Source organism: Empidonax traillii, unplaced genomic scaffold (assembly GCF_003031625.1).
Source record: "Empidonax traillii isolate 1590-97213 ecotype Southwest subspecies unplaced genomic scaffold, ASM303162v1 scaffold776:size297702, whole genome shotgun sequence".
Lineage (NCBI taxonomy): Eukaryota > Metazoa > Chordata > Aves > Passeriformes > Tyrannidae > Empidonax > Empidonax traillii.
In genome coordinates, this window is record NW_020955969.1 from 216,906 (window position 1) to 241,899 (window position 24,994).

At 40.0% G+C, this 24,994-nt stretch overlaps 1 protein-coding gene across 1 annotated transcript in view; it reads left to right on the plus strand.

The window, feature by feature from the left end:
* The window catches only part of PLCG2 (phospholipase C gamma 2), a 53,790-nt gene that overhangs the window by 25,225 nt on the left and 3,571 nt on the right, over positions 1 to 24,994 (plus strand). Inside the window, 23 exon segments of the mRNA XM_027901341.1 lie at positions 399 to 500; positions 641 to 759; positions 1,662 to 1,747; positions 2,691 to 2,811; positions 3,151 to 3,319; positions 4,580 to 4,684; positions 4,892 to 4,981; positions 5,580 to 5,758; positions 6,563 to 6,763; positions 8,027 to 8,146; positions 9,449 to 9,629; positions 10,520 to 10,588; positions 11,814 to 11,923; positions 12,727 to 12,823; positions 13,731 to 13,797; positions 14,064 to 14,221; positions 16,785 to 16,887; positions 17,820 to 18,029; positions 18,441 to 18,586; positions 19,542 to 19,656; positions 20,898 to 21,065; positions 21,402 to 21,490; positions 24,739 to 24,923. Of these exon segments, the coding sequence (XP_027757142.1) occupies positions 399 to 500; positions 641 to 759; positions 1,662 to 1,747; positions 2,691 to 2,811; positions 3,151 to 3,319; positions 4,580 to 4,684; positions 4,892 to 4,981; positions 5,580 to 5,758; positions 6,563 to 6,763; positions 8,027 to 8,146; positions 9,449 to 9,629; positions 10,520 to 10,588; positions 11,814 to 11,923; positions 12,727 to 12,823; positions 13,731 to 13,797; positions 14,064 to 14,221; positions 16,785 to 16,887; positions 17,820 to 18,029; positions 18,441 to 18,586; positions 19,542 to 19,656; positions 20,898 to 21,065; positions 21,402 to 21,490; positions 24,739 to 24,923 (2,990 nt within the window).

Consider the following 24,994-nt stretch of genomic DNA (forward strand, 5'->3'; position numbering starts at 1 on the left):
ACTTTCTGTCTAAGCTTGCTACTTTCTTTTTCTCTCAATTGCACTGTGTTCAAAGGACATTCAGATTGCACTTAGAAATGAGAGAGATTTTAGTGAAGCCATGTCCAAGGAAGCCAGCTTTTTTCTGTGTGTCAATGCATATGTGCACTTAAGGAGTGCATATCTTCTGCACCTTCAGTCCATAAATGCACTTAGATGGAGATCTTACTTTCCCTGCCTTTGACCTCATAAGGGAAACCCTTAAGATATGTAGGTACAATAAAATATATTGGCAGTAAACAAGGCAGATGAGAAAGAAGTAGATCATGTTTGTAGGTCTCTCTGTTCCTTGTTTGATTTTTATATTGAATAACACCACTTCTAATGTCTCTTTTCTACTGCATTGTTATTATCTGAAGGAATCTTGGGCACAAGATCTCAGTAAAGTCCGAGAACGAATGACAAAGTTTATTGACGACACTATGAGGGAAACTGCTGAACCTTTCCTCTTTGTTGATGAGGTGAGAGAATGGGACTTTGTAATACTTCTCATGGACTTCTTTTCTTTCACACTATTCCCATTGGATGGCAGGTCCTCTAGATTGCCTTCTTTCAGTCTTTTATGGTATAAACATTTAAATTCTCTCTCTTTGTATTGTAGTTCCTTGCTTACCTTTTTGCAAAAGAAAACAGTATTTGGGATGAGAAATATGATTCGATAGATGTGCAGGATATGAATAATCCTTTGTCCCACTACTGGATTTCTTCCTCTCATAACACGTGAGTTACCACGAGTCCCGTTGTCTCTCCCTGTTCAAGCAAGCCTAACACCTGTTAGGAGACAGCAAATTATGCCAGAAATGTACTGTGTGGATGTGTGAAACCTTCCTAAAGTGTGATATAAACGTGGTAAATAGAGTTTGTGGGACTCCTTTTTCCCCTTCTCAGAAGATCTTTGAGGTTTTGAGATATAACCTAGCTCAGCTGCCAGAAAACCCAAACCCTGAATCCTGTTACGAAAATGAAAAAGCATTGAGTTGAAACTGTTCCAGCCTCTCTGCCTTCAGAAATTTAAGTTACTCAAGGAGCTTCCCCTTTTTTTCCAAACACCAACAGCCTTGCTGAGCTCGTGTCAGCATTAGTTGTACAAGGGATGTGATGATGAGTTTGAACTGTCTTCAAATGAAACGGATTTGCTCATCTAGCAAAAATGAATAATCAAAAAAAAAAAAAAAAGGCAGATGTAAAGAGAGGGAGGAGAGATGACCAAATAAAGCATTGCAGGGAATGCAGTGAAGTGGATATGGATATAGCTTACAGGGGTATTTTGAAGTGTGAGGTGTGGTATCACTGCATACCCTCCACATCCCTCCAACATGATCACGTCTGAGCATGATGCAGTTTAGGTGTGATTCAAAGCTCGTGATTTGCTCTCTAGAAGCATGTCAGTTAGAGCTGGTTGATGTTTAGATTGAGGCTTTAACCTCCTAGAATTCAATCCACTCAAAAATCTGATAGCATCAGGTTCAGGAGAGTATGGTTCTTCCATCACAATATAAAAAAAAATTTGAAAAAAAAAATCAACATACATTCTCTGTTACAGGAGACAAAAAACCCAGTGAGTGAGTGACAACTGGCTGAAATTAACTCCCTGTTTTTGGCTATTTCCTTTCACTCCTTAGATACCTGACAGGGGACCAGCTTCGAAGTGAATCCTCCACGGAAGCCTACATCAGGTGCCTTAGGATGGGATGTCGATGTATTGAGTGTGAGTAAAGAGCTTGTGGAGTAGTTTGTAACATGCTGTCTGTACAAGTAGTTTCCCTTGTTTACCAAGAAAGAAAAAAGAACTGAAATCAAGAACTAGTTTGTTTTCTGAATTTGAAGTTAGTCATATAAAGAACTCTGATTCCCTAAATTGTTTTTCTTATGTCTCACTATTGCCCCATTCACTTCCTCTGATTCTTGTTCCTTTGCAGTTTTCAGAAAATCTCCCTAAATCTCCTCTCACTGTCTACCAAAAATTCAATCTTGAATCTATGTGAAAGCTTAGGATTTTGACTGCAGTACTTGTGTAGCATAGAGACACAGTTTATTTGCCTTTACTGTGATACAGACAAGCCTAAGACACAGAGATTGTTGTGATTTGGTGCCATTTGTCATCCTGTTTAACTTGCTTGTAAATCAGTTGATGTCTTTTGTGCATTTGTTTTCCATCAATTGTGAATGAATCTTATCTGTGTACTTGTGTTTGTTATTGAAAAGTTTAACTTGATTTCCTGTTTTTTCACCAGTTACTTCATAAAACTGGGTGCTATTGCCTCTTCAATTTGGCTGATGCAAAATTTATCTCAAAGTAGAGTTTCAGGGTTAAAATCAACAGAAGACATAAGCTCTCAACTTGCCACTTGTTGAAATTGTATTTATCCTTGGAAAATTATTGTAACTTAGTAGACTGACACATAGTTGCCAGAATCTCTTATTCCAGATTCCCACATAATAATACTTTGGGAAGATTTTATATTGTATCGTATTTGTCTTGCTCGTACTTAAATGAGCTCAGTTTCCTCTGTGAGAGATATAAACTCATATAATGGAATATTTTATTAGAACAGTAAAGTGTGTAGAACACTGAAGTTTTGGGTGTATTCTTTGTACTAGACTGATTAAAGGAATTGTTTGGTCTTTTCCTTTTTCCACCTCTTTCCTAGTGGATTGCTGGGATGGTCCTGATGGGAAACCCATCATTTACCATGGATGGACACGGACAACAAAGATCAAGTTTGATGACGTAGTACAGGCAATCAAAGATCATGCCTTTGTTACATCTGAGTAAGCTTTGTTTGATTTTCCTTCAGCATTTTTTCGTAGCCCTTTCGGAACTTATTTTCTCTGGAGCAAAAAGTAACATGAGAATAATGACATTCCAGTAATCTTCATTATTGCCAAATGTGGGTCTTCCCAAAGAAGGGGTTTGGGCTAGATGGTTCCACAGGTCCCTTCTGACCTGTGATTGCACATCTTTTACTATTTGTCTGTCTCTTCCTTTTGTTGTCTTGTTTGCTTCAGGTATTTTGTTTCATCTTTGGGGTGAGGGAGGGTGTTTTCTTGGCCTTGCCAGCTGTAGCAATAAGAAGTTGTCTTCATTCACCTTGTTTTTCTCCATCAAAGATACCCAGTCATCCTGTCAATTGAGGAGCACTGTAGTGTGGAGCAGCAGCGACACATGGCCAAAGTGTTCAAGGAGGTGTTTGGGGACCAGCTTTTAGTGAAACCTGTTGAAGCCAGTGCAGATCAGCTCCCATCACCAACCCAACTGAAAGAGAAAATCATCATCAAGGTAGGCTTGCTTTGTGTGCTGGGAGATAAAATAGGAAAACAGGAGCAGAAGCCAGAAATACTATTTCTCAGACTGAAACTGCAGTAGAACTTCTTGAAAGGCAATACTAGTTGAAGAATCTGAGGGCTGCTCATGATTTCTTTAGTAAAACAATAATCACTTCTGTTCGTGCTTATTTTCTGGCTCTCTAACAGTACTGCATCTTATGTATTAAACTTCTGAACAGAAGAAATAAGGGTAAAAAGGTATAAGCATCCAGCTTATGTAAGTCTGGAAATAGGTAGCACCCCGTTATAAGGTGCAAAAGTTCTGTGCTAAAGTTTTTGGGTTTTTTTTTTTGTTGTCTCCAGACTGTTTGTTGTTACCTTGCAGAGCACAGAGGGGACTTGCCCAGGCACATGATTAATAACATGACAGATCTGATTTAAAGGGAACTGCAAACTCCTATGAGTGTGCACAGGAGAACATCCATAACACTCAGTGCTGTCTAAAAGAACATTGAAGAGTCTTTAAATAGATTAGCACCTGCCAGTGAGCTGGTCATGTTGTTTGGCTTTTGTTTGGAAAATATTGTCAGTAAATAGTCAGAGGCAACTCCTACTTTACAGGCCTGTGAGATTTTACAGATAAGCCTGTCAAATTGAAATCTGCCAGCAGCAGGCTGTGCAGAACTGAATGTGGTTAAGAACTAGATGTGAGACAATTAATCCCATCATTAACTGCAGTTAAGTAATTGATATTACCTGTGGCCCCTTGAGATGCCGTTTTTTGTGAGAACTCTCAAGAAAGTAGAGCTTGGCCCCTTTTTTCATATCAGATTTCCCTTGTGCTCATTTTACTTGTAAAAGAGTGAAATCCCCATTCATTTTAATTCCTTGACTTTTCATTTTGTTTTCATTTTTTTTGTTGTTCTTATGTCCTGCTCTCTGCAGAAGGATTCTTGTTTCATCCTTATTTCTTGGTACGTGTCACTTCATGTTTTCTGTTCTCTAAAGAACGGTGAGATCTTATCAAACTAGTTGTTTCTTTATTGCTTGAGTGATACCTCTACTGGTTTCTTAACCTTTAGTATGAGATCTAAATTTTAAAGAAAGAAGTTCCTTGGTGTTCCTTGTGGAACAGCTGCTGTTATGGTAATGACAGAAGGTGGCTGTGCAATTACTTCCAGTACCACCGAGTGTGCTGAAACATTAAGACCAATTTTATGTGTGATTCTCTGCAAGTGTATGAATGCGGTGGGGTTTTTTTTCTCTTTTCCAGCACAAAAAACTGGGGCCAAAGGGAGACATTGATGTGAACTTGGAAGACAAGAAAGAAGAAAAGAAGCAGCAAGGAGAACTTTACATGTGGGACACAATAGAACAGGTATTATTTCTGACATTTGGTAGTTTGTTACTCAGTTCTGGAATACTGGAGATTTGCATGAATTTTCTTAATATTTGTGTAAGTAATATTGTCAGTGGAACAGGTGTGGATGAGGGGCAGAAGGTATTTTGTTTATTGTTGCACCTTGTTTTGAGATTGTGGTTTCCCTCTTTCTTGTTAATGGTTTCCATGTCTCCACACTTTCAGAAATGGACCCGGCACTACTGTGCTATTGCTGATGAAAAGCTTTCATTCAGTGATGATATAGAACAGAATGCTGATGAAGATTCGTCAAAGGTGATGGCTGTGTTTTATTGTTTAAGCATGCTCTTTTTGTTCTCTCAGATTGCTTCAGTGTCTACACATGCATATTTTTTATCCCAAAGTAGAAATTGCAGAGGAGCCATGCCAGATAACAAGTCTGGAGATAAAACATTTATAAAAGGCTCTTTACCAAGGTTAACTCCAGTTAACCCTATTTCTAACAGAATAACTTTTTCCCTTGGTAAATTGAGGGCTTGCAAAGATGAGTGCAAAGACAGTGAAATATAATCTTGGTTTTTATATGCTAATGATGACGTGTACATTGACAAAGTCTTTGGAGTACTGTTGCTATTGTCAATCTAAACAACATGAACTAATGCTTGTTTTGTTACTAACACAGCACACCTCTTACAGGGGCATGTTACTTAATTCCCTTTTGCAAACTGTTTGTCCCAGTTGGGCAGGTGGTGCTTGGTAAAACAGGGTGACTATAAAGGTGATTGGCTGGAGAGCTCAGGCCCAGGAACAGCTGAAATCCCAAAATAGGAGATTGTTTTGTCAAGAGCAAGTACTTGGTTTCAAAATCATCAAATTAGAAGTGCATTATAAAAATTCTTATTTTCTGGTCTAGGAGGTGAAACGTACTGAACTGCACTTGAAAGAGAAATGGTTCCATGGGAAAATGAAAGGGGGGAGAACAACTGCTGAGAAACTGCTCCAGGAATATTGTGCTGAAATGGGTGGCAAGGATGGGACATTCCTAGTTAGGGAAAGTGAAGCTTTCCCTAATGATTACACCTTGTCTTTCTGGTACGGTGATTGTTTGTTTTATGGCATTGCACAAAAATGTGTCTATTTTCCAAATATGCATTTATAGTTGAGAAGAAATAGGAATAATACTCAAATGTTATGGATGGGATTGTGAAAGACTACTTTCTAAATTAAGCTTGAGTGTGACATTTGGCAGAGTAGAATTTATTTGAAGCATTAGAGTTATCAAGAGAGGACTGACTGGCTTAATTCTTCCCTCATCCCCCAACTTTTTTCATGTTTTGGCAGGATATAGGATTTCTTATTTCCTCAATGAGTGGGCCAAAATTAGATCTTTTATTCAGGGATAAATTGCTGGTTTCTACACTGAAAAGGTAGTCTCATGAGTGTACCTTTGTTATCAGAGATTGATCTTTTCAGTGTAAGGATCCACTAGAGGGAAAATAATAAAAAATTTTGAAGTTGGTTTTTTGGTTGGTTGGTTGTTTTCATAGTCTGGGGTTTGTTTTTTTTTTTTTTTTCTTCTGATTGGGACATTCTGAGGAATAGTGTCAGATGGATTTCTGACTCAGAGAGCTGTCAGAGCAAATTTTGCAGAATAAGTTTATGACAGAATTTAAACAATTGTCACTTGCAAATTATTATTTTGGTCCTGCAGTCTCCCTTGTCAGCATTTTTGTTGGGGTTTTTTTTTTTTGATTGTTTTACGAGATGACACAAGATTTGTGCCTCTTCACCAACTCACCAACTAATTGACCAAGAATGGGTGGGGAAGGGCTTCAAAAGAAGAAAATCTGTTATAAACCCTATATTTTTTCTTATGCCCCCCTTTCTCTTCTTCAGGAGGTCGGGGAGAGTCCAGCACTGCCGGATCCGTTCCACGAGCGATGGGGACACTGTGAAGTACTACCTGACAGACAACCTCACCTTCGACAGCATCTACGATCTCATCCAACACTACAAGGAGGCCCATCTGCGCTGTGCCGAGTTTGAGCTGCGCCTGACTGATGCTGTGCCCAATCCCAGCCCTCACGAGAACAAAGAGTATGTACAGCACAAGGCAAGCACACTCAGTGTCCTCTGCCTTGTTTTTAGAGGGCCGTGGATTTTTGCGTAGAAAATTCCCTGGATTCAGGAGCACACTTTAAATTAAATATTGCTTGTCCCTGGAAGTTGGAGGAATAAGCATCTCTGAGTGATTCCCAGTAACGCCAGCTGACCCTGTGAGCACCTGGTATAACAAAGAGCAGTCCCTGGGAAAGCAATTTACTAGCAGCAAGTAGGAAAATCAGGGAGAACTGTAATGCTGTGGAAGTGTGCCAGTTCCTTCTTTGTCTGCTCAGTGTTTTACAACACCCAGTGGGTTGGATTAGATATTTAGTAGTTGGCTGTGGTTTGGCAACTAAGTGGTCATGGTCTGTGCCATCTGGAAACTGTTACTGGGGCAGTGAGCCCAAACAGTTACGTTTTCCTAATCGTGCCCTCCACCTCACCCCTGTCAGAGCTGGTTAGGCTGACTTCACCCCCTGTGGTAGGAACTGGTACAGCTCGGTGTTTGTTTCCAGCTGGTGTTTGCCTGTCGCAGATCCTGGGCAGAGCTTGCCCTTGTTTGCTGACAGAACACTGTGTAATCACTGCCCTTTGCTCTGCTGGGTTTCTTTTACAGTGAGAAAAGTAAATCTCTTTTGCTTTTAAAATACTGATCTGTGATTAAACTTTTCTTTCGCCCTTCTGGGATTTGGGAGTCAATGAGTACCCATAGGTGACTTTGGAAGTCAGTGAGAGGGGAAGGTAGAGTTTAAGGGTTAGACTTTCCTGCCTTTCTGAATAAGTGGCCACAGCTTCACTGAAGGCATGTTAGAGTCAAGATAGGTCCATCCCTACAGAGAAGATAAAATCAAGCACTAAAGAAAAGAATTCAAATGCCTGGTGTCTCTCTTTTGTCTGTGTTTGGGCTTTACCTTAAATCTTCTGAGTCAAAACTGAATAAGCTCCTGACAATGGAATGGCAGACTAAAAGCAGGATCCAGTGCCTTTGTTTCAGGAAGAAATGCAGATTTATGTTTTATGATTTGAGACAGAGAAGGTGTACTGGTATATTCTTTGCTTTCTTCCAAAACAAGCTTCCATGTTCCAATGTTTTGCAATAAACTGCTGTCACAGGTGGCAAGATGGGGAAAATCTAACGCATAATTTTTCTTACAATGTCTGAAACTCTCTTGTTAATAAGGCTGTCTGTTATTCTCCCTGACTGACATTTGACAAGCCTTGTAATGCCTTGTCCATTTTGGTGGTTATCTGTTGTAGTTGGTACTACAGCAACTTGAGTCGGGGCGAGGCAGAAGACATGCTCATGAGGATTCCTCGAGATGGAGCCTTTCTGATTAGGAAGAGGGATGAACCTGACTCGTTTGCCATGACTTTCAGGTAAGAAAAGGACAGATAGGCCTCACCTAGTTGCCCAACAATGTTCAGGGTTTTTTTATTTTAAAAATAACGGTCTTTTTAGAGTCATGGTATTCTTGCTTTCAAAGTTTGAGTAATTAGCATTTGAGTAATTGATTTGTGCAGCAGATCCAAGAATGGGAATGTGTACAAAAATTTATTTGTGACTGACATAAACTTTTATGCTTTTAGAAAGGCAATTTGAGCACCAGCTGTCCCTTTCTTCCCATACAGAACTGTGCATAGCCCTTCTTCACTTCTTTGACACCCCTTGCTAGATGGTGTTATTTTGAAGTTTCCTTTGATGCAGGTTCATCAGTGATTTTATGTCCTTATCCCCTAGGAACCCTGACTTGTCATATAACTGAAAAGAAATGTCTGAGTGAAATTGTTGGCTTTTCTCACCAAGGAAAATAGTTTTGAAACTGTGACTCTTGGAAATACTTTAATAAAATGTATAGAACTGTGGTGTCCTCCATCGTGCCTTCAGATCAAATTGCATTTCTCTGAAAATGCATAATTTAGCAACATACAAAGTTGCTCATTTTAATACCTTGTTGTGTGTGGAAGATGTCCAGAATTTCCCAGTCTCCTGTGTACTTTAGGTTGAAGCTTTCTGCTGTTACCAAGGTGGATATTGAAGTAACTGGAGCTGCAGCATCTCAATAAAAACATTTCACAGTGGGGAAAACAAGAAGTACCAAAACTTCAGCAGCTTGAAAAGGGTTTTTTGTGGGTGGGATGGTTGTCAGAAGATGGTTTTACTCTTACCCATGCAAACACAAACCATCTTCTCTAGGTGGAATGGTTGTCAGTGGATTGTTTTGCTGTTATCAGTGCAACCACAAACCTTGTGTTCAAGCACAAGAGATTTTTTTCTGTCAGAATTGATTTGTGTAGTTATCAAGATGATTATAAGGAAGAGACAGCTACTCATTTTGAGGGGAGTGTGTCTGGTGATTAGGGACAGCAGCAGCAGATTCCAGAGGGACTCTCAGTCTGATCAGAGACATTGGTGTTAGTATGAAGGTGACAAAATACCTCCCTGTAGGGGAAAAAAGTACAGAAATTTAATCTAAGCAAAACCATGGATTTGTTCTATGTTGTAGAAAAGAGAGAATGTGGGTTTTTTTGTGTGAATTTAATCGGGCAACTGTCACTGGATTTGAATGAAAGAGGCTTTGGTAGGGGGAGAAATCATTTCAGGTGGTTCAGATGCACGAGGCAGGTTTGGTCCAGTGCACGGCACCCACACCTTTCACAGCACCTGCCCTTGTCCCCCAGGGCGGAGGGGAAGGTGAAGCACTTCCGAATTCAGCAGGAGGGTCGTCACTTTGTGCTGGGAACCTCAGCCTATTTTGAGAGCCTGGTGGAGCTGGTGACATACTATGAGAAGCACCGGCTGTACAGGAAGATGAAGCTGCGGTACCCGGTGACGGAGGAGCTGCTGGAGCGCTACTGCACGGTACGGGGGGCTGGTGCCAGGGGCTGGGGTGGGGCTCAGCCTGGATGAGGTAGATCAGCTCTGGGACAGGGCAAGCAGGTTGTTTTCTGTGGAATTGAGATGGTTGTATTGACTTCTCTCGCAAAGTCTCCCCGAGAGATCCATCCATTGACTAAACTAGGAGCCTGGACAGTTAGCTGAGGATACAGGTCTCCTCTCTGGATGGATGTGTTTCATTATGAGAGAGCTTTGCTGAGGCTTTTGGAAAACCTGAGGTGCTGTCTTCTCTTTTCAGATATATGTCTGTAGGAAAAATGCATCTGGCATGTTTGAGGAAACCAAAACCTGGGGATTTTGTTTCCTCGGGGGAGACTTAAAGGGACTAAAAAGATTTTAGACCTCAGGATTTTTTATAATGTTGCCTATAGCAGAGGTTTCTCTGTCTCAGGACCAGGTCCAAATGGAATCACAAGGACAGAATTAAATGAAAAAATGACTGTGTATATTGTTTTAAAATTTTTATCTGATAGTGAAAACAATACTAGTACTAGAGTACTGTAACAGAGAAATCATGGTGTAGGCATTTCTTTCTTGATTTTACATAAAAGGCTACTCACAACCAAAACGGTATTAGTCTGATTAAGAGATACCTTTGTGAGGTACTGCTATTTCATTGGGTTTTACTGTTCATTAAACTGAGGCACAGACAGATTAAATAACAAACTCATGTTCAGGGATGTTCAACTATAAAAAGAAGCAAAACATACATGTCTGGCTGCCCTCCTCTTCTGTTTGCCTGTGTGTTGTCAAAAAGGTGGTTTCAGCAATGAATGTTCTATTAACATTAAGCACTTTTATAAAATTTTTGATTTCTGAAACTTCTTCAATTTTTTTCCCCTTCTTGTTTTTAGGAAAAAGATATTAATTCCCTCTATGATGTCAAGATGTACGTGGAACCTAGTGAAATCACCCCCACAGTGGTATGCTTAAAGAAAGTTATTCACACTTACTATAGACTTCTGAAAATTATGAGACTTGTTTGTTTCCTGTTAGCAGTGATGAAAAGGAGAATTGAAAGCATCAGGCTGCTTGATCTGGACAGCAGAAATTTAAAGGGTGTGATTTTTTTTTTTTTTTTTTAGTCTCTTTTTAAAATCTGTGCCCACACATTTTCTTGCGTGCGAATCCTGCACCGATTCATTCACACTGGGAATTTGGACACATTTTGCTATTGACTGTGGAGACAATTTGATTTGGCTTATGCAAGTGTGTCCCCAAATTAAATACCTGTGAGAAGATTCAATTTGAGAAGGCCACATCTTTGTGGAAAGAAAGTGCAACAAATAAACCCCATTTCTGTGTCTGTGGGTGTCTCTACAAACTTTTACTTGTGTGTAGAAAATCACTGCATTTTCATCATCAAACATGGCCTGAATCCACAAATAGATGGAGAGTATTCACATGCTTTCTATGTGAAAATGGTTTATTAATGAGTTATTAAAGTTTGTCTTCTTTTAGGATATAAATACTGTTTTAAAAACAAGGGGCCCAGCAAACATTACTTGTCTGTAATTCCTTCTAGGGCCTGCCTACTTGTAAATTCTCATGAAAACCACCTGCTTGTAAATTTTGGGAGTGTAAATCTTTTTAGTCTTTTTGGCCAGTGAATTTGCACTGCTGCTGAAGAATTTGGGTAGTAGGAGCAAACTCCAAGATAAGGGAATTGCTCATCCTGCTAAAACCGCATGTCTTCCTAAAGGAAATGTGACCAGCAGGATAGCTGATGTGGTTTTGAAGTGAAGGTTTTGCAGGCATCTAAGCCTACAAACTCCAAATGCTTATGAATACATGGGTTAAAAATAGAGGATTGATATTTCCCTGTATGGGATTTCTTATTTTATTTTCTTATTTTATTTGTATTCTACCATAATTATGTTTCAGCACCCATAAAAGAAAGATTTTTGGGGGTTTTTTTTCTTCTTTTTTTTTCCTAAGCTGATACTTGAAGATTAACAAAGTAGCATCACTTGCTTCCACCAATAGATGTCACTCTGGAACTTCTGTATTTTGTTTTCTAAGCTTCATCACAATAAAAAAAAATAATCCAATCCTCCTTTTTTTTTTTTATTTTATTTTAAGATTGGATTATTGATTATTTTATGACCTGTCCCCCTAGATGACCCCTTTGCTCTGTTTCTCTTAAAGCCTCAGAGAACAGTGAAAGCCTTGTATGACTACAGAGCCAAAAGGAGTGATGAACTGAGCTTCTCTCGAGGAGCTTTAATTCATAATGTCACAAAGGAAACTGGAGGCTGGTAAGGACAAAGGTTCCTCATGGGAGAACTTCTGGCAACTTACTAGATGGAGGAAAAAAAAGAACCTTGAGTAGTAGTTTTAAAAAACTGCCAGTTGCCTAATTGCTGCTTATTAACTGTGGCCTTACAAATCTTAATGCCAGTGTATTAAAAAAAAAAATCACAAAACTCCCTCATCCTCAAGTCTCCTTTCGTGTCTTTTCCATTTTTCTATCCCACAGCAATAACCTCAGCCTGCAGAACCTCCTTTGCCCAGTGTATCCAGTATTTTTCCTTTGCTACCTTCATCCTTCCCAAACATTTGTGTATTCGGGGAAGTCACTCACCCATTACCACTGTAATTGCTGCTCTGTTTCTGTCCTTGCTCTGCTAAGCACTTCTGAGGAATCAAACCCACCTTTTTTTAGTTCTCTGTACAGTCTCCTTTCATAACAGGTTTTCTTTTCTAGCTGGCTTGTAAATTGCTTGGAAAGCTTGGGAATCTAATGTTTCCCTGTAGTTTCTACAGGGTAATCAACAACATAATAGTATTTTTAGTACTGGAGGGGGAAAAGGCCTCTGAAGTCATTAATTGCAGTTTACAGTAACTATAATCCCTCTGAAATCATCTGTTACTACAGTTAATGATCACTTTGTTAGGGCTTTTAGCTACTTCATCATTTATATTTTGGTGATAGCCAGCTAGACAAACTAGCATGGGGTATTAATGACCAATTTCTTGGGGATTATTGCTTTGTTAATGGCCTATTGAAGCTCCCTAACTAATTTTTTCTCTCTCTTGTTACTTTTCTGTTTAAATTCAGGTGGAAGGGGGATTATGGAGAAAAAATTCAACATTATTTTCCATCTAATTATGTTGAAGACATGTCATCTGATAACTCTGCTGATCTTGAGAGTCAGGTGAGGGTTATGGATTGTCCACTACATTTCCTTGGTTACCTCCAGTCAGTGGAACTCTGGTTTATAGACTCACAACTCTGCTGTGTTTGAGAGAACAGAGAGATGAATGCATTCTTCATTGTTCTCTGCTGCTGAATATTTTTGTTAAGATGTCCCTCACAGAAAACTATTTAAGGAGATGGCTGATTTGGTGAGGTTTTAGGAGATTATGATGATCTCTGGTTAAAAAAAATCATACCACTTAGATTTTTCAGATAGTTTGGCTAAACCATAACATGCCTGAAACTTTTAACTAATTTTCCTATATAATTACTGTCTTACTATTTGCAAATAAAAAAGCTATGTGTCTAAACAGGTCTTAGTAACCATTTTACTCTCCATTATTAAGTTTTTATGCACGACTAACCCTACAGTGTTTGTCAAAAGCATGTAAAAAATATGGTCCAGTGTCTTGGACAAAGAGCTCTTCACCAAAAGAAAACAGAATTTCACAATAATCAGTTTTGACATTTCTGAGTTTTAAAAATAAAACACTGAATTCTTTTGTTGTTCTGAAGCACTTCCAATGATTTTCCAGGAGTCTTTGGAGGAAAACACAAGTATTAGGTTTCCTCCCTCCCGGTCATTGTAACCTTAAGCAGACTTGAAAAATGAGCAGTTGTGTTAGGTCAGAAGCTGCACTCCCCCTTTTGACTACTCTCACTGAAGAGATTCTCATGTGTTTATCAAAACAAGAAGATTTTGATACAGAAACAGGCTTTTAAAAACAGGCTTTTAAACTTTACATTGGGCATGCTTTTAGTGAAACTGAGGTTAGATTTAACGGTGCATATTTATTATTTATTAATATCCTGTGCATGTCGACTCAAGAGAATATTTAGGGTGAGAATCAACTCATGTTTTTCAGATTATTGAGGACAACCCCCTAGGCTCTCTGTGCCGTGGCATTCTGGTGCTCAACACGTACAATGTTGGTATGTATTTTCTGATGCTCACACGTGGGCTCTCCTGAGCTTTCTGTGTCAAGTAGACTCTTTTATGTTTAGAAGGAAAGATTTAAAAACTACCAAACCAAACCCCACTGAAAACCTGAACCCTCTACTTGTATTAATTTAGCCAATGCAGTTCATACATTGAGACTTTATAACTCGTAACTGTTGCCATGAATCAGCAATGACAGCTTAGAAAAAGAACTGTTGGATTTCAGCTTAAATTTCCTGCTGCTGTTATTGCCTAACAGTGAAAATGCCACAAGGGAAGCACAACAAGCCTTTTGTCTTCATTCTGGAACCCAAGAATCCAGAAGATCCTTGTGTTGAGTTTGCAACTGATAAAGTAGAAGAGCTCTTTGAATGGTACCAAAGCATCCGTGAAATCACTTGGAAAACTGCAGAAGAGGTATTGACAAAAAATTGTTCACTGTTGGTTTTTATGATGTCCTACTATGAATTTACAGCAGTTTTTGTCTTTAGCTGCTCTATACTGCTAAATGTTGCTGACACGTGGTCCTTCATTCTCAAGCATGTTGCTGCTTTCTGCACATTCTGTCCATGCTGTGGCTCTTGTAGCATAAAATCTTTGGGGAGTGGTGTGGGAATGAGCATTTTATGTGAATTTATATCAGTTTTTCAGCAGAGTGCTGTCTGTGTTGCACCCTGCACCTCAATAAAGGTGCTCAGTAGGCCGAGGTAGATACCATGTTACATCTGCTCACCCTGATTCCTCCTGGTGTTAAGCAGCAGAAACTCAGATAGCAGACTGTTCTGTTCAGAGTTGTGAATTCACTGGTGAGCATGTGTGAAATCTGAGCTGCCATTCCTTAAACTCTCCTTAATCCTCTTTACTAACTCTGCTTCCCAGTGAGTGAACTGATAGGGAATTGTTTGGCTAATACTTTATTTATTTGTAACTAATAGGCACATTCTGGATTTCCCAGCTCTTTCATGGTAGTATTTCCACATATTGCCTACAAATTCAAGTATTCTGCCAAAGTTTAGCTTCTGTGTTCCTCTACTAACACTTTAGACATTTTTCATGACTTGCTTTTCGTGTTCTGATGCTCTACTTTACCTCCCTGTCGTGTTTTCTACTATTTAAGAAGTCTTTGACGTGACCAAAAAGTCCTTTCAGTGGCTGTGCTTAACAATACTCTTTTCTTTGTCTCTTTTATTCACTTTATACTGTTAAGTGGGTGATATGGCTGATGGAAAATGTGTTTCAGCATCACGTTGGCTCATGCTGTTTATCTGTCACATGGAGAGGTAACGCTCTGGGGGTCATCCTAATCCTATTTATAGCAGGCAAGTTGATGTCTCAAGCAGAGGGCTGCAAATATTCAGCAAGGGGAGATGCAACAGGAGCTGTTGACCTATTGTTGGGGGAGGAGAGAGAAGGTTCCTGTGCCAGGCTTTCATTTAGAAATCAAAATGAGGAAAAGAGGAACACGACCTAGAAGAAGCGTCTCTAAATTGAATGTTTTTTATGGTACAACAATGGCTCTTCAGGAGCTTGGCAGCTTTTTCTCTCTCTGTAGAGTTGGAGAAGTATTAAACACTCTGTGTTCAAAGATGCTTCAAAATTCAATCTTGTCAGCTGGGAGGCTTTCCTCGCAGCACGGCCTCCGGAAAGTTCACATGATAGACTGCTGCGTGGGGAGGGGAGAAAGATGAGGAAAGGCCCTTGTTGCCAGTACAGTTAACAGGCTGAATTTTGGGGAGGGAAAAGGCATGGTGAGTTAACACTGTGCTGCAGTGTGATACAGGTCTGGTTTTTTTCTAAATTCGTTTGGGTTTGGGCAGTCTCTGTTATACACAAGAAATAAAACTAAGCTTCATGTATCTCTGCTCAATACTGACCCTTGCCATGCTCCCAGGATTAGTTGTTCCTTGCCAGCCCTCCTGCTTGGTTATCACTAGAGGGTTATATCTAGAGATGAGTAGAAGTGGCTTTTTGCTGTTTGGAGCTCTGATTACTGTTAAGCAACGTCTGGGAAACTGTGGTGGATCACTGAGTACAACGAGGTTTTTACAGCTTTTCCCCAAGGTTCCTCTTTGCTTTTCTTGGACTTCAATGCATAATCTCTGTTTCAGTGAAAAACCCTGGAAACCCATGCCTCCCTAGTTCTGATTTTCATTCCCTTTATGTTTGTCCTGTTGAGGGAATTCTTTAGGATGGCTTACTAATAGCTGCTGCTTCATCATCTCTTGTGCCAAATCACTGTTTAGTATGGGACTCTTCTGACATGTTTTATCCTGTAGTAGCTTCTTCTGTCTGAAAAACCTCCAGCCCAAATGTCTCCACTCGGGACATGTCTTGCTGCTTCCAGCAGTTCTCAGTCTCTGCTGGCAGGGAATGTTGCTCAGCTTCCATAGAGCAGGTGCTTATAATGTGGAAGCAGATAATGGGTTAGTGCTGGTGATGTCAACAAGATTGCACATGATTTTCCATGCAGAACATTATTGGTTTGGTGCACAAGTAGAAAACTACAGGAATGGTGCTCATTGAATTTAGCTGTTTGGGAGTTACTAGCAAGACTTAAGTTCTGCTCAGAATTTTAAATAAATACAGAGACCCTTCACTACCCTTTGCAATTTTTTCTGCATACATTTGCATTTTTATGAGATATAGAGTTAAGAACATAACTAAAAATAAGCTGAGTAGAGCCACATTAAAAGGAAAAAAGAAAGTTACCGGGATTCTGAGCAGGACTTGAAAAAACCCCAAACAAAACCTTTCTCCTCCATAAAAAATACCCCAAAGCACATCCCCAACTAAACCCCAAAACCACTTGGTAACAGCCTGTTCTCTGAGTTGGGTCTGAAAGTGCTTTACATCCATGCAAGTGTCTAAAGTATCAGATACCAATCTGGGCACCAAAGAATGCACATTAGAGTACACCCTGGAGCTACTGTACCAGAACACTCAGCATATCTGTAATCTAAAACTTTGTTATATTTTCCAGGAGAACAGGAGGAAATACTGGGAAAAGAATCAATTAATTGCTATTGAATTATCTGATCTGGTAATCTACTGCAAGCCAACGAGCAAAACCAAGGACAATTTAGGTATTGTCTTTAATATTACATCTGAATTTTACTCTTTCTGCTGTCTTTACAGATGTTAGTTGAGGTTTTAGAACTGAAGATAAGATCTATCCTACTGGAAAACAGAGTTCTGCCTCACCCATGCAGTTTTCAGTGAAATTGTTCACTAGGGAACTTGATGCTGTTCATCTGTCACAAAAAACCCTGTCACAAATTTCTAACTGGTTAACCCTCCTGCAAGTGCATTGCATGGGGAAGCTCACTGTTTATGTGTCAGTTGACTTTTCTAAAAATAAAAACTCCGGCTGAACACTTGTGATTTGTTTGTAAAACCCCTCAAAGTGGGTTTTACTGTGCATTACATGATTTCACTGTAAGAACCCGTTTGCCAGGCTGTTGGAATGTATATGGCTTCCTAATGTAACCGGGGTCTGTGTGAGAGCAGGTGTGGAATCTGGTACTGAAATATGCACTTTTTATTCCAGTCTTTTGTCATTGCTGCTGGAGAAGCCAGCAAATGTGCCCTTTTCTTTAAGTTTCTTTGCAAATGTTTTTAATAAGCTGTCACTGCAGTTAAGACATTGTAATTATAGTCATTGTTTGAGGCATTGGCTAACCCTGGTTCGCCCTTTCTTCTCCCCATTTAAACCCAGGAAGAGATGTCTCATTTAAATATGTGTTATAGTGGTCAGAAGTACATTATTAGCAATGATGAGATGAGGACATGACTATGGGCTCTTATCTGCCCTCCTGCAAAGCGTGTGGCAGGCAGGCAATTTTAACTTTCAGACTTGATTCTCAACCAATTTGCTGCGTCTGCCTGAAAACGGCACCAATTATTGCATTAAAGGACAGAGCAAAACAAAGTAAAACAAAGTGTTGGTAAAAATGCACTGTAAATGTCAACTTCTTTCTTCCTTTGGTAACCACTTTCCTTCCTCACCCCTGTGTAGACAATCCTGATTTCAAAGAAATCCGTTCTTTTGTGGAAACCAAGGCAGAGAGCATTGTGAAGCAAAAGCCAGTGGAGCTGCTGAAGTACAACCTGAAGGGACTGACACGTGTCTATCCTAAAGGCCAGAGGGTCGACTCATCCAACTACGACCCATTTCGCCTCTGGCTTTGTGGCTCCCAGATGGTGGCTCTTAACTTCCAAACTCCAGGTAATAGTCCCTGTGAAGAAGGAACTGTCTCTGAGCCAAACTAGCCCTAAACTGTAAAAGGCTTATTTCCCCTTGATCTCTCTGTGATAGGCAAGCAGAGATAGTTACAGTAAGTTTCAGGTATATGAAGAGATGTTCAGCCACAGGGAAGGCTGTACTCCACTTTCTGGTGAGGGCCAGCTATCTTGTGACACGTTGATAGGAAGCCAGTTGTGGGTGGAGATGGGGTTTTGGGGATTAAAATAGATGAAAAAATAAACCTGTCAGTTTGACTTACTGAAGAACCCGAGCCTTTCCAACTCTTTCTGATACAGTGGTGACCAGAAAGCGTTGCAGAGAGGAGCCATTGGTCTGGTGTTTCTTTGACTTTATTCCAATTGGGATCTTCTGACTGTTTAACTCTCTCCCTAGATAAATACATGCAATTGAACCATGCCTTGTTCTCACTTAATGGACGCACTGGCTACGTCCTGCAGCCAGAGAGCATGAGGAATGAGGAGTATGACCCAATGCCAAACGACTCCAAGAGGAAATTGCAGATGATTATGACAGTGAGGGTAAATCTCTTTTGCAAATTATGGGGTTTTTGCCAGTCATAAATATCTATAAAACTAAAAATAAAGCTATTATGTTTCGGAGCAAGATCTGACATATTGTCAAAATACTGTTTTTAAATGTCAGTGTGTTTGAGAATAAAACTAGCTTCACTGGTTTCCTAAAAAGAAATATATATCTTTATCATGCTAATGAAGCACATGTTTTAGGACTGAAAACACAATCCTGGGGTGACTTTTTTATAATTGTTAATAAAAACTCCATTTGAACTAACTTGCATTTCCAACCTAATGACTTCGCAATAGAAGGGCCCTGTTGGAGGTTGTTTTGCAGCAGACTAACTAGTTAGGAGATTTTGAGTGTGGAAGAAAGGTATTTATAATGAAATATAGACACTAAAAAGAAAAAGAATAATAAGCTGATCTCACCATCATATTTAATACACTATGACTTAATCTGAATTTTGTTCTCGTTTTTCTTTGAGAGATGGTTGAACTTGTATGTGTTCTCAGTTGCTATGCAGTAAGACATGTCCTTTAAAAGTATGCCTTTTGAGAAAGAAGAAACACATTAACTAATTTTCACTACAGTTGAAAGACAAGTTAAACAGGGGCTGTGAATGCAAAGCAGAAACGTCTAGAAATAGGTATGTAATAAAGACTGAAGAAAGATAACAAAACTTATGCTACAGGCCTGGTCTGGAACTGCATATTGTGTGTAATGAATGTCAGCTGCAGTATCTTATGATGAAAATCACTGCGTTACCCAAACAATGGTTGTTGGTTGCACAGATAGTATGTTTAATACATGCAAACATATTCAAGAAAGGGAGCGTGTGCTTTTCCACATTCTTCTGGATTTTTCTCCCCTCTAGTTCTGTTCAGGATGCCTTCTGTTCAGAAATAATGGTGCCAAGTTTCCTTTGGGGATGGTTGTAATTTGGACTTGCTTTTGCAGGTTCTAGGTGCTCGTCATCTCCCTAAGCTCGGTAGAAGCATCGCTTGTCCCTTTGTAGAGGTTGAAATTTGTGGGGCTGAATATGATAACAACAAATTCAAGACAACAGTTGTGAGTGAGTATCTGTGGGTTTCTGTGCTGTAGGGATGTGGTTGTACTTCCAGTGTGCTTAAATAAAGTGAGTAGTCAGGGGATGACCATGTATTTATGTTTTCTGTAATTGGTCAGCAACTTATAAGGAGCAGTGGATTAACTGTTGCTCTGCACTGCTAATTCATACAGTCTTCATCTCTCGCTTGCCTCAGGGCCAGTTAATTTGAGAAACTTCAATGTATATCAAGTTTTGAAAAAATAGTACTGTTAAAGTTTGGAAAAAAAAAAAAGAAGTCCCATTCTGTTATGTTTTTGCCTATGCATAAGTTTGTGTATTTGCATATTTTAAAAAAATTGCTGTCTTGAAAGTGCCTCCAACAGTGCTAGTCATTTCCCAAAAGTCTGGCCCAAATAGAGAGTCACTACTGCGAGATCCAGACTAGGTTTATTTAAACTCAGCTTCTAAGACTGGCACCCCCTTGGAGACAGCTTGGGTGTATGGGGCTGTAAAATGGTATAACTTGCAATGCAAGAGAAGTTTGATCAAAGGCTCACTCCTGGGGTGTCCTGGGCAAGGGATGTGTGTTTGTAAATGAGCTTCATTTAAGTAAAATGGGGCAATATCTCAGCCACTTCATATTTTACCATTTAATATTTCTGGATGCAGCAGTTTTCCTCTGGTAGACAACAGGCTTTGGTTCTGGTTGTCCAAACCAGTGATACCAGTGGAAAATAAACAGAAAAGCAGGGGCAGGAATGTGCATTGTGGCTCTGTGGTACTTCAGAGAGGAGGGTTATGGTTTAAACCTTTTGTGGGAAGTGAGCAAGACTTTAGAGAGCAAACTTCCTGGTTGTGTCACATCCACCAAATGTTGGTGTTCTGTACATGGCTACATGTACCTGGGCCAGGGTACAGGCAGTGCTTCTCCTGCTTTTTTTTGCTCACGTATGGAATGTGGGGCTTATGAATATGAGCTATTAATTAGCAATTTTTTTAAAATAAATACGTGTGCAAGAGGGTTTTATATGGTTAAATACAAATAGTAGCTTTCCTGAATGGATTTTCATCCATGCCTAGTTTTCTCCTGTCTCCCCCAGCAAGTAAACAAATACAAACCTTCTGAAGCCAGGTTACAACATGAGACAGATGGTAAATAGGATTTTGGGGCCTTTGTATCTTAGGAAACGTCCTGGGATACATCCCCTTATGTGAATGAGGTGAATTTACTGCTCTGTACTGCAGCTGCTTCCCTTTCCTTACAGATGACAATGGCCTGAATCCGGTTTGGGCACCCTGTGCGGAGCAAGTGAGATTTGAGATTTACGATCCAAGCCTGGCGTTCCTGCGCTTTGTTGTGTATGAGGAGGACATGTTCAGCGATCCCAATTTCCTAGCACACGCCACTTTTCCCATCAAAGGAATCAAATCAGGTAGGACCAGTGGTTACAGTGAGGGGCTGTGTCAGAAAGATGCTGTTCAGCGTTGCTGTGCTGTGACTTCCCCTGTGGTGCTGGACTCCTTCCTTCCTCTATGAACCCACCTTACTCTGGCTTTAGTTTTCAAGAGCATGTGACATCATGAATGTCTCAGTTCTGCCATTCTTGCCTTTTGCTACTCTCTAATTGCTACAGGCAAGCCTGCTCTCAGCAGTGGAGCATTTGAGCACTGAAAGAATCCCCTCAGGACTGTGTGCACCTTTTTTGTGAGTGCAGATGACCCTTTGCCTTGGCTCTAATTGTCCTCTGTGTATGTTCCCCCCACCCCAGGTTTCAGGGCAGTGCCTCTCAAGAATGGCTACAGTGAAGATATAGAGCTGGCCTCGCTTCTGGTCCACTGTGAAATGCAGCAAGTTCTGGTGAGAACCATTGGGTTGGGTTTTTTTGAGCACTTAGCATGTATGTTATCAGCGCTTTGTGGAAACCAGGAACTGAGGGTTTAGTTTTCTGTTCTGTGTCTGATGTATTATTGTCAGGCATTTCTTCTGCAGGTACTGGGGAAGACAAATAGCACAAATTGAGTTACTCTCCCTCTGGGTGGACAGATTACATGGTTGTTAAAAGAAATAATGCATAAACAAAGCATCATTACCTCCACTAGTTTTTGCAGTAACAGCATGGTCGTTGTCATTCCCTGTTAACTGACTTATGCCATGCAAAGCTAGCTAAAATCAGCTTTGGCTTCGTAGAATAAACATTTTTTTTTAAGGTCCTACATAAAAAGAAATCACTTTAGCAAGAGAATATAGTAATTTCTTCCAGTATTTCATGCAAATAAACAACCCATCAAGTGTTAGACATATCTAGTCCCTACAGAAGTGCTAATCTGCTTCTTTTAAGCCTCTCTAAAACACTTCCTTGAAGTACTTGTATTTAAAACACATAGGGGAAGAATAATGATGCATCCTTGCTCATGAAGCCAGGCATTAAAGTCAGGCTGATCTGTGAATGGTGTTTGTTGGTGTTCCAAAGGTGCTGTTGTATATCTCGATTTGGAGCAGGATTATTCTCAGACTCTTTCTCAATAGTATTTTATGTAATTTAAATACACTTGTGTAGAGGCCATGTGATGAAAGCTGAAAGATTCTTCTGGGAAGTGGCTATTTCAGGGTGCTTTCCAGCACCCTTCAGATTCAGAGAAAAAAAAAAAAAATCAACTTCTTACTTGTAACCTTTTGCAACCATCCAGGCCTACACTGCACTTCACACCAGTGTACGTTGTTTTTCTGACTAAAACACCAACTTCTGGGAACTGTAAGTCATAATGTGTCTGAAGGGATTTGCAGCTGCATACACTGAACTGGAAATGGCTGAGTTCAGTCACATTGTTCCTCCCAAAGGAGTGACAGCATTTTTCAAACATCCTTTGTGGAAGTTTTTACAAAGCCACCTTATAACACATGATGTAAAATGACTGTGCAATGAGTGTTTGACAACCATGGTAGGTTCTTTCTGTGGGTCCTGAGGGCAGGAGAGGGCTGGAAGCTGAGACAAGGGGGCTGTGTGTGTGTGTAAACAAGAGAGCTGTGTCCTTTGAAGATAATATTTAAATTGTTCCTATTTCATGGATATGAATCTAATAGGGGAGGCCTGGTAATCTGCTGGTTTTTGGTTTGCCCTCTTTGAGAAAACTGATGGCAACTCACCATTGCCTAATGCTGAGCATGGACATGTGGATACCCTGGGAATCCCTCCTGCCTTGGCTTCTCCTCAGGAATGCAGATCACTGTTTGCCTGGGGCAGGAGCAGCTCTAACAGGGCTGTTTGTAACAGTATTGTGTCTCCCAGTCTATCACACTGAGCCCGTTTACCGTGGCACGTTCCACACTCCAGAAGCCCCTTCTGCTTGTTAAGCCAAAAGAAGATGCAGCTCAGCTTTGTGTTTTACAATGTCTGATGTCTCTGGGTGGTAATGCAGTGGAAGGAGAGCTTTCACAAATTTTCCCTTTTGTTTGGCAGTCTGCAACAAACCCAGACTTGCCATAGTTATCAGCACTAGAACTTCTGCCAGATCATTCAGGAAGCACCAGAAAAGATCAAGGCTGTCTCTGTTCTTCTGCCTCTTTTTAAAAAATGATGACCGTCCATAAAATGATACCATTTAATAGCAGGCCTGTTTATGTACAGAGCCCATCTGCATACACTTGGAGATGAAATACAGAATTATAAGGAGGAATTACAGATGGCTGTGGAATTTCTCAGGAACAGAGAAGCAAAAATATTGTAGACGTAAGCATGCACATTTGAGAGCTATTTTGTGGGGCCTCATGCAGTTCCTGTAGAAGTTAAACAGCTTTCTTGATATTGTAGAAATACTGAGGTGGTTGTTGCATTTAGAAGCATGTCTTATTTGCTTGAAAATTGATTTACTTCCTTCAGAAAGTGTGTGTATCTCTTCAGTATTTCCTGATTTCAGCCTCAATGGTGTGTATGTTTTTGACATAAAGATTGAAGTGGACATTCTTAAATGCAGTTTTAAGGTCTACCTTTGAGGATACATTTATTTACAAGAACTAATAGCAGTACATATGAATCTTGATGATTACATCTGCAAATTGGTAATTAGCAATCTGCATTTCCTTTGTGATTTGGGAATACAAAGTTTCCAACTGCTTTACAAACAAAAATAAATTACTTTTTAAATCTTAATCAGTAGCATAGCACTGAGGCTGTTTCAGTTGCTTCAACCCATGCCTGTGCAGTAATGTGTTCCAGGGGGAAAAAGAAGGTTTAGGAAAGGATCCTGTTCCTGTAAGTGAAACTCCTTGGGTGTGTTGGTAACCTATCAGTTTTCCTAGATCTAGACTGAATGAAGAAAGAGGCAGACTTATTAGTATACAACCTTTGAAAATGTTTGGATTTATTACATTTATTGATTGCATGTCATTTCTTGTAGAATGAGTATCTTGTTTCACTGCTGATACAAAGATTAAGACTTCAGTCCTGCCAGTTCTATTCCCCACTAGTAACTCTATAAAGAGACAGCTTTTGCATCCAGAGTTTTGAAGTATTTAAATAATTTGAAGGGAAAAAATTATGATTGTTTTATGCTTGTGGAATATATTGAGACCTTCTACTGTGGGCCACATGCAACAACAGACATAGTCAGTTCTTCTGCAAGTACTGAATTGCCCCAGCTACAGAGAAATACAGGAGCTGTCCTTCTCTTTGACCATCTGGGTACCTGCTGCTCTTAGGGGTCCTATTTACTAGTCAATATTTAATACTGTTATAATCTGATAACTCACCATCATACACTATTTTCTGTTCTTTCCTAAAAGACTGCCAGACTTTATTAGGGAAACCCATTCCAGTAGAAGGGTTTAGGTGCACACAAGTCGTGACTTGTGCTGGAATGTCCCTGACACCCCTGCTGGAGGGTATGGCTCTCATACTGTGGGGCTGATGGCTTTTTTCAGTGCTTTCTAACTTAGCTTATTTCCATAAACATTCCAGAAACACGTTATCGAAACAATTTCGTAAAACATTCTGTACAGTTATTAAACTGTATAATATTAAACAAATTAATCCCCCAAACCATAAAGATTTTGTGCCGTTTTGGGTGCGTGTCTTACAAGTTACCTTGATTTCCAATATCCTTCTGAAGGAGAGTGAAGAAGAGCTTTATTCCTCGTGTCGGCAACTTCGGAAGCGCCAGGAGGAGCTTAACAACCAGCTGTTCCTTTATGACACCCATATGAATTTAAGGAATCCTAACAGAGATGCAATACTGAAGGAATTCAGTGTGAATGAGCACAAACTACAGATATGTCAAGAGACATGCAACCGCAGGTGGGTTGATAATCATTCTCCTTTCCAAGGCAGCTCTATCTACACATGAGCTATGGTAAGGAAACCTCAGA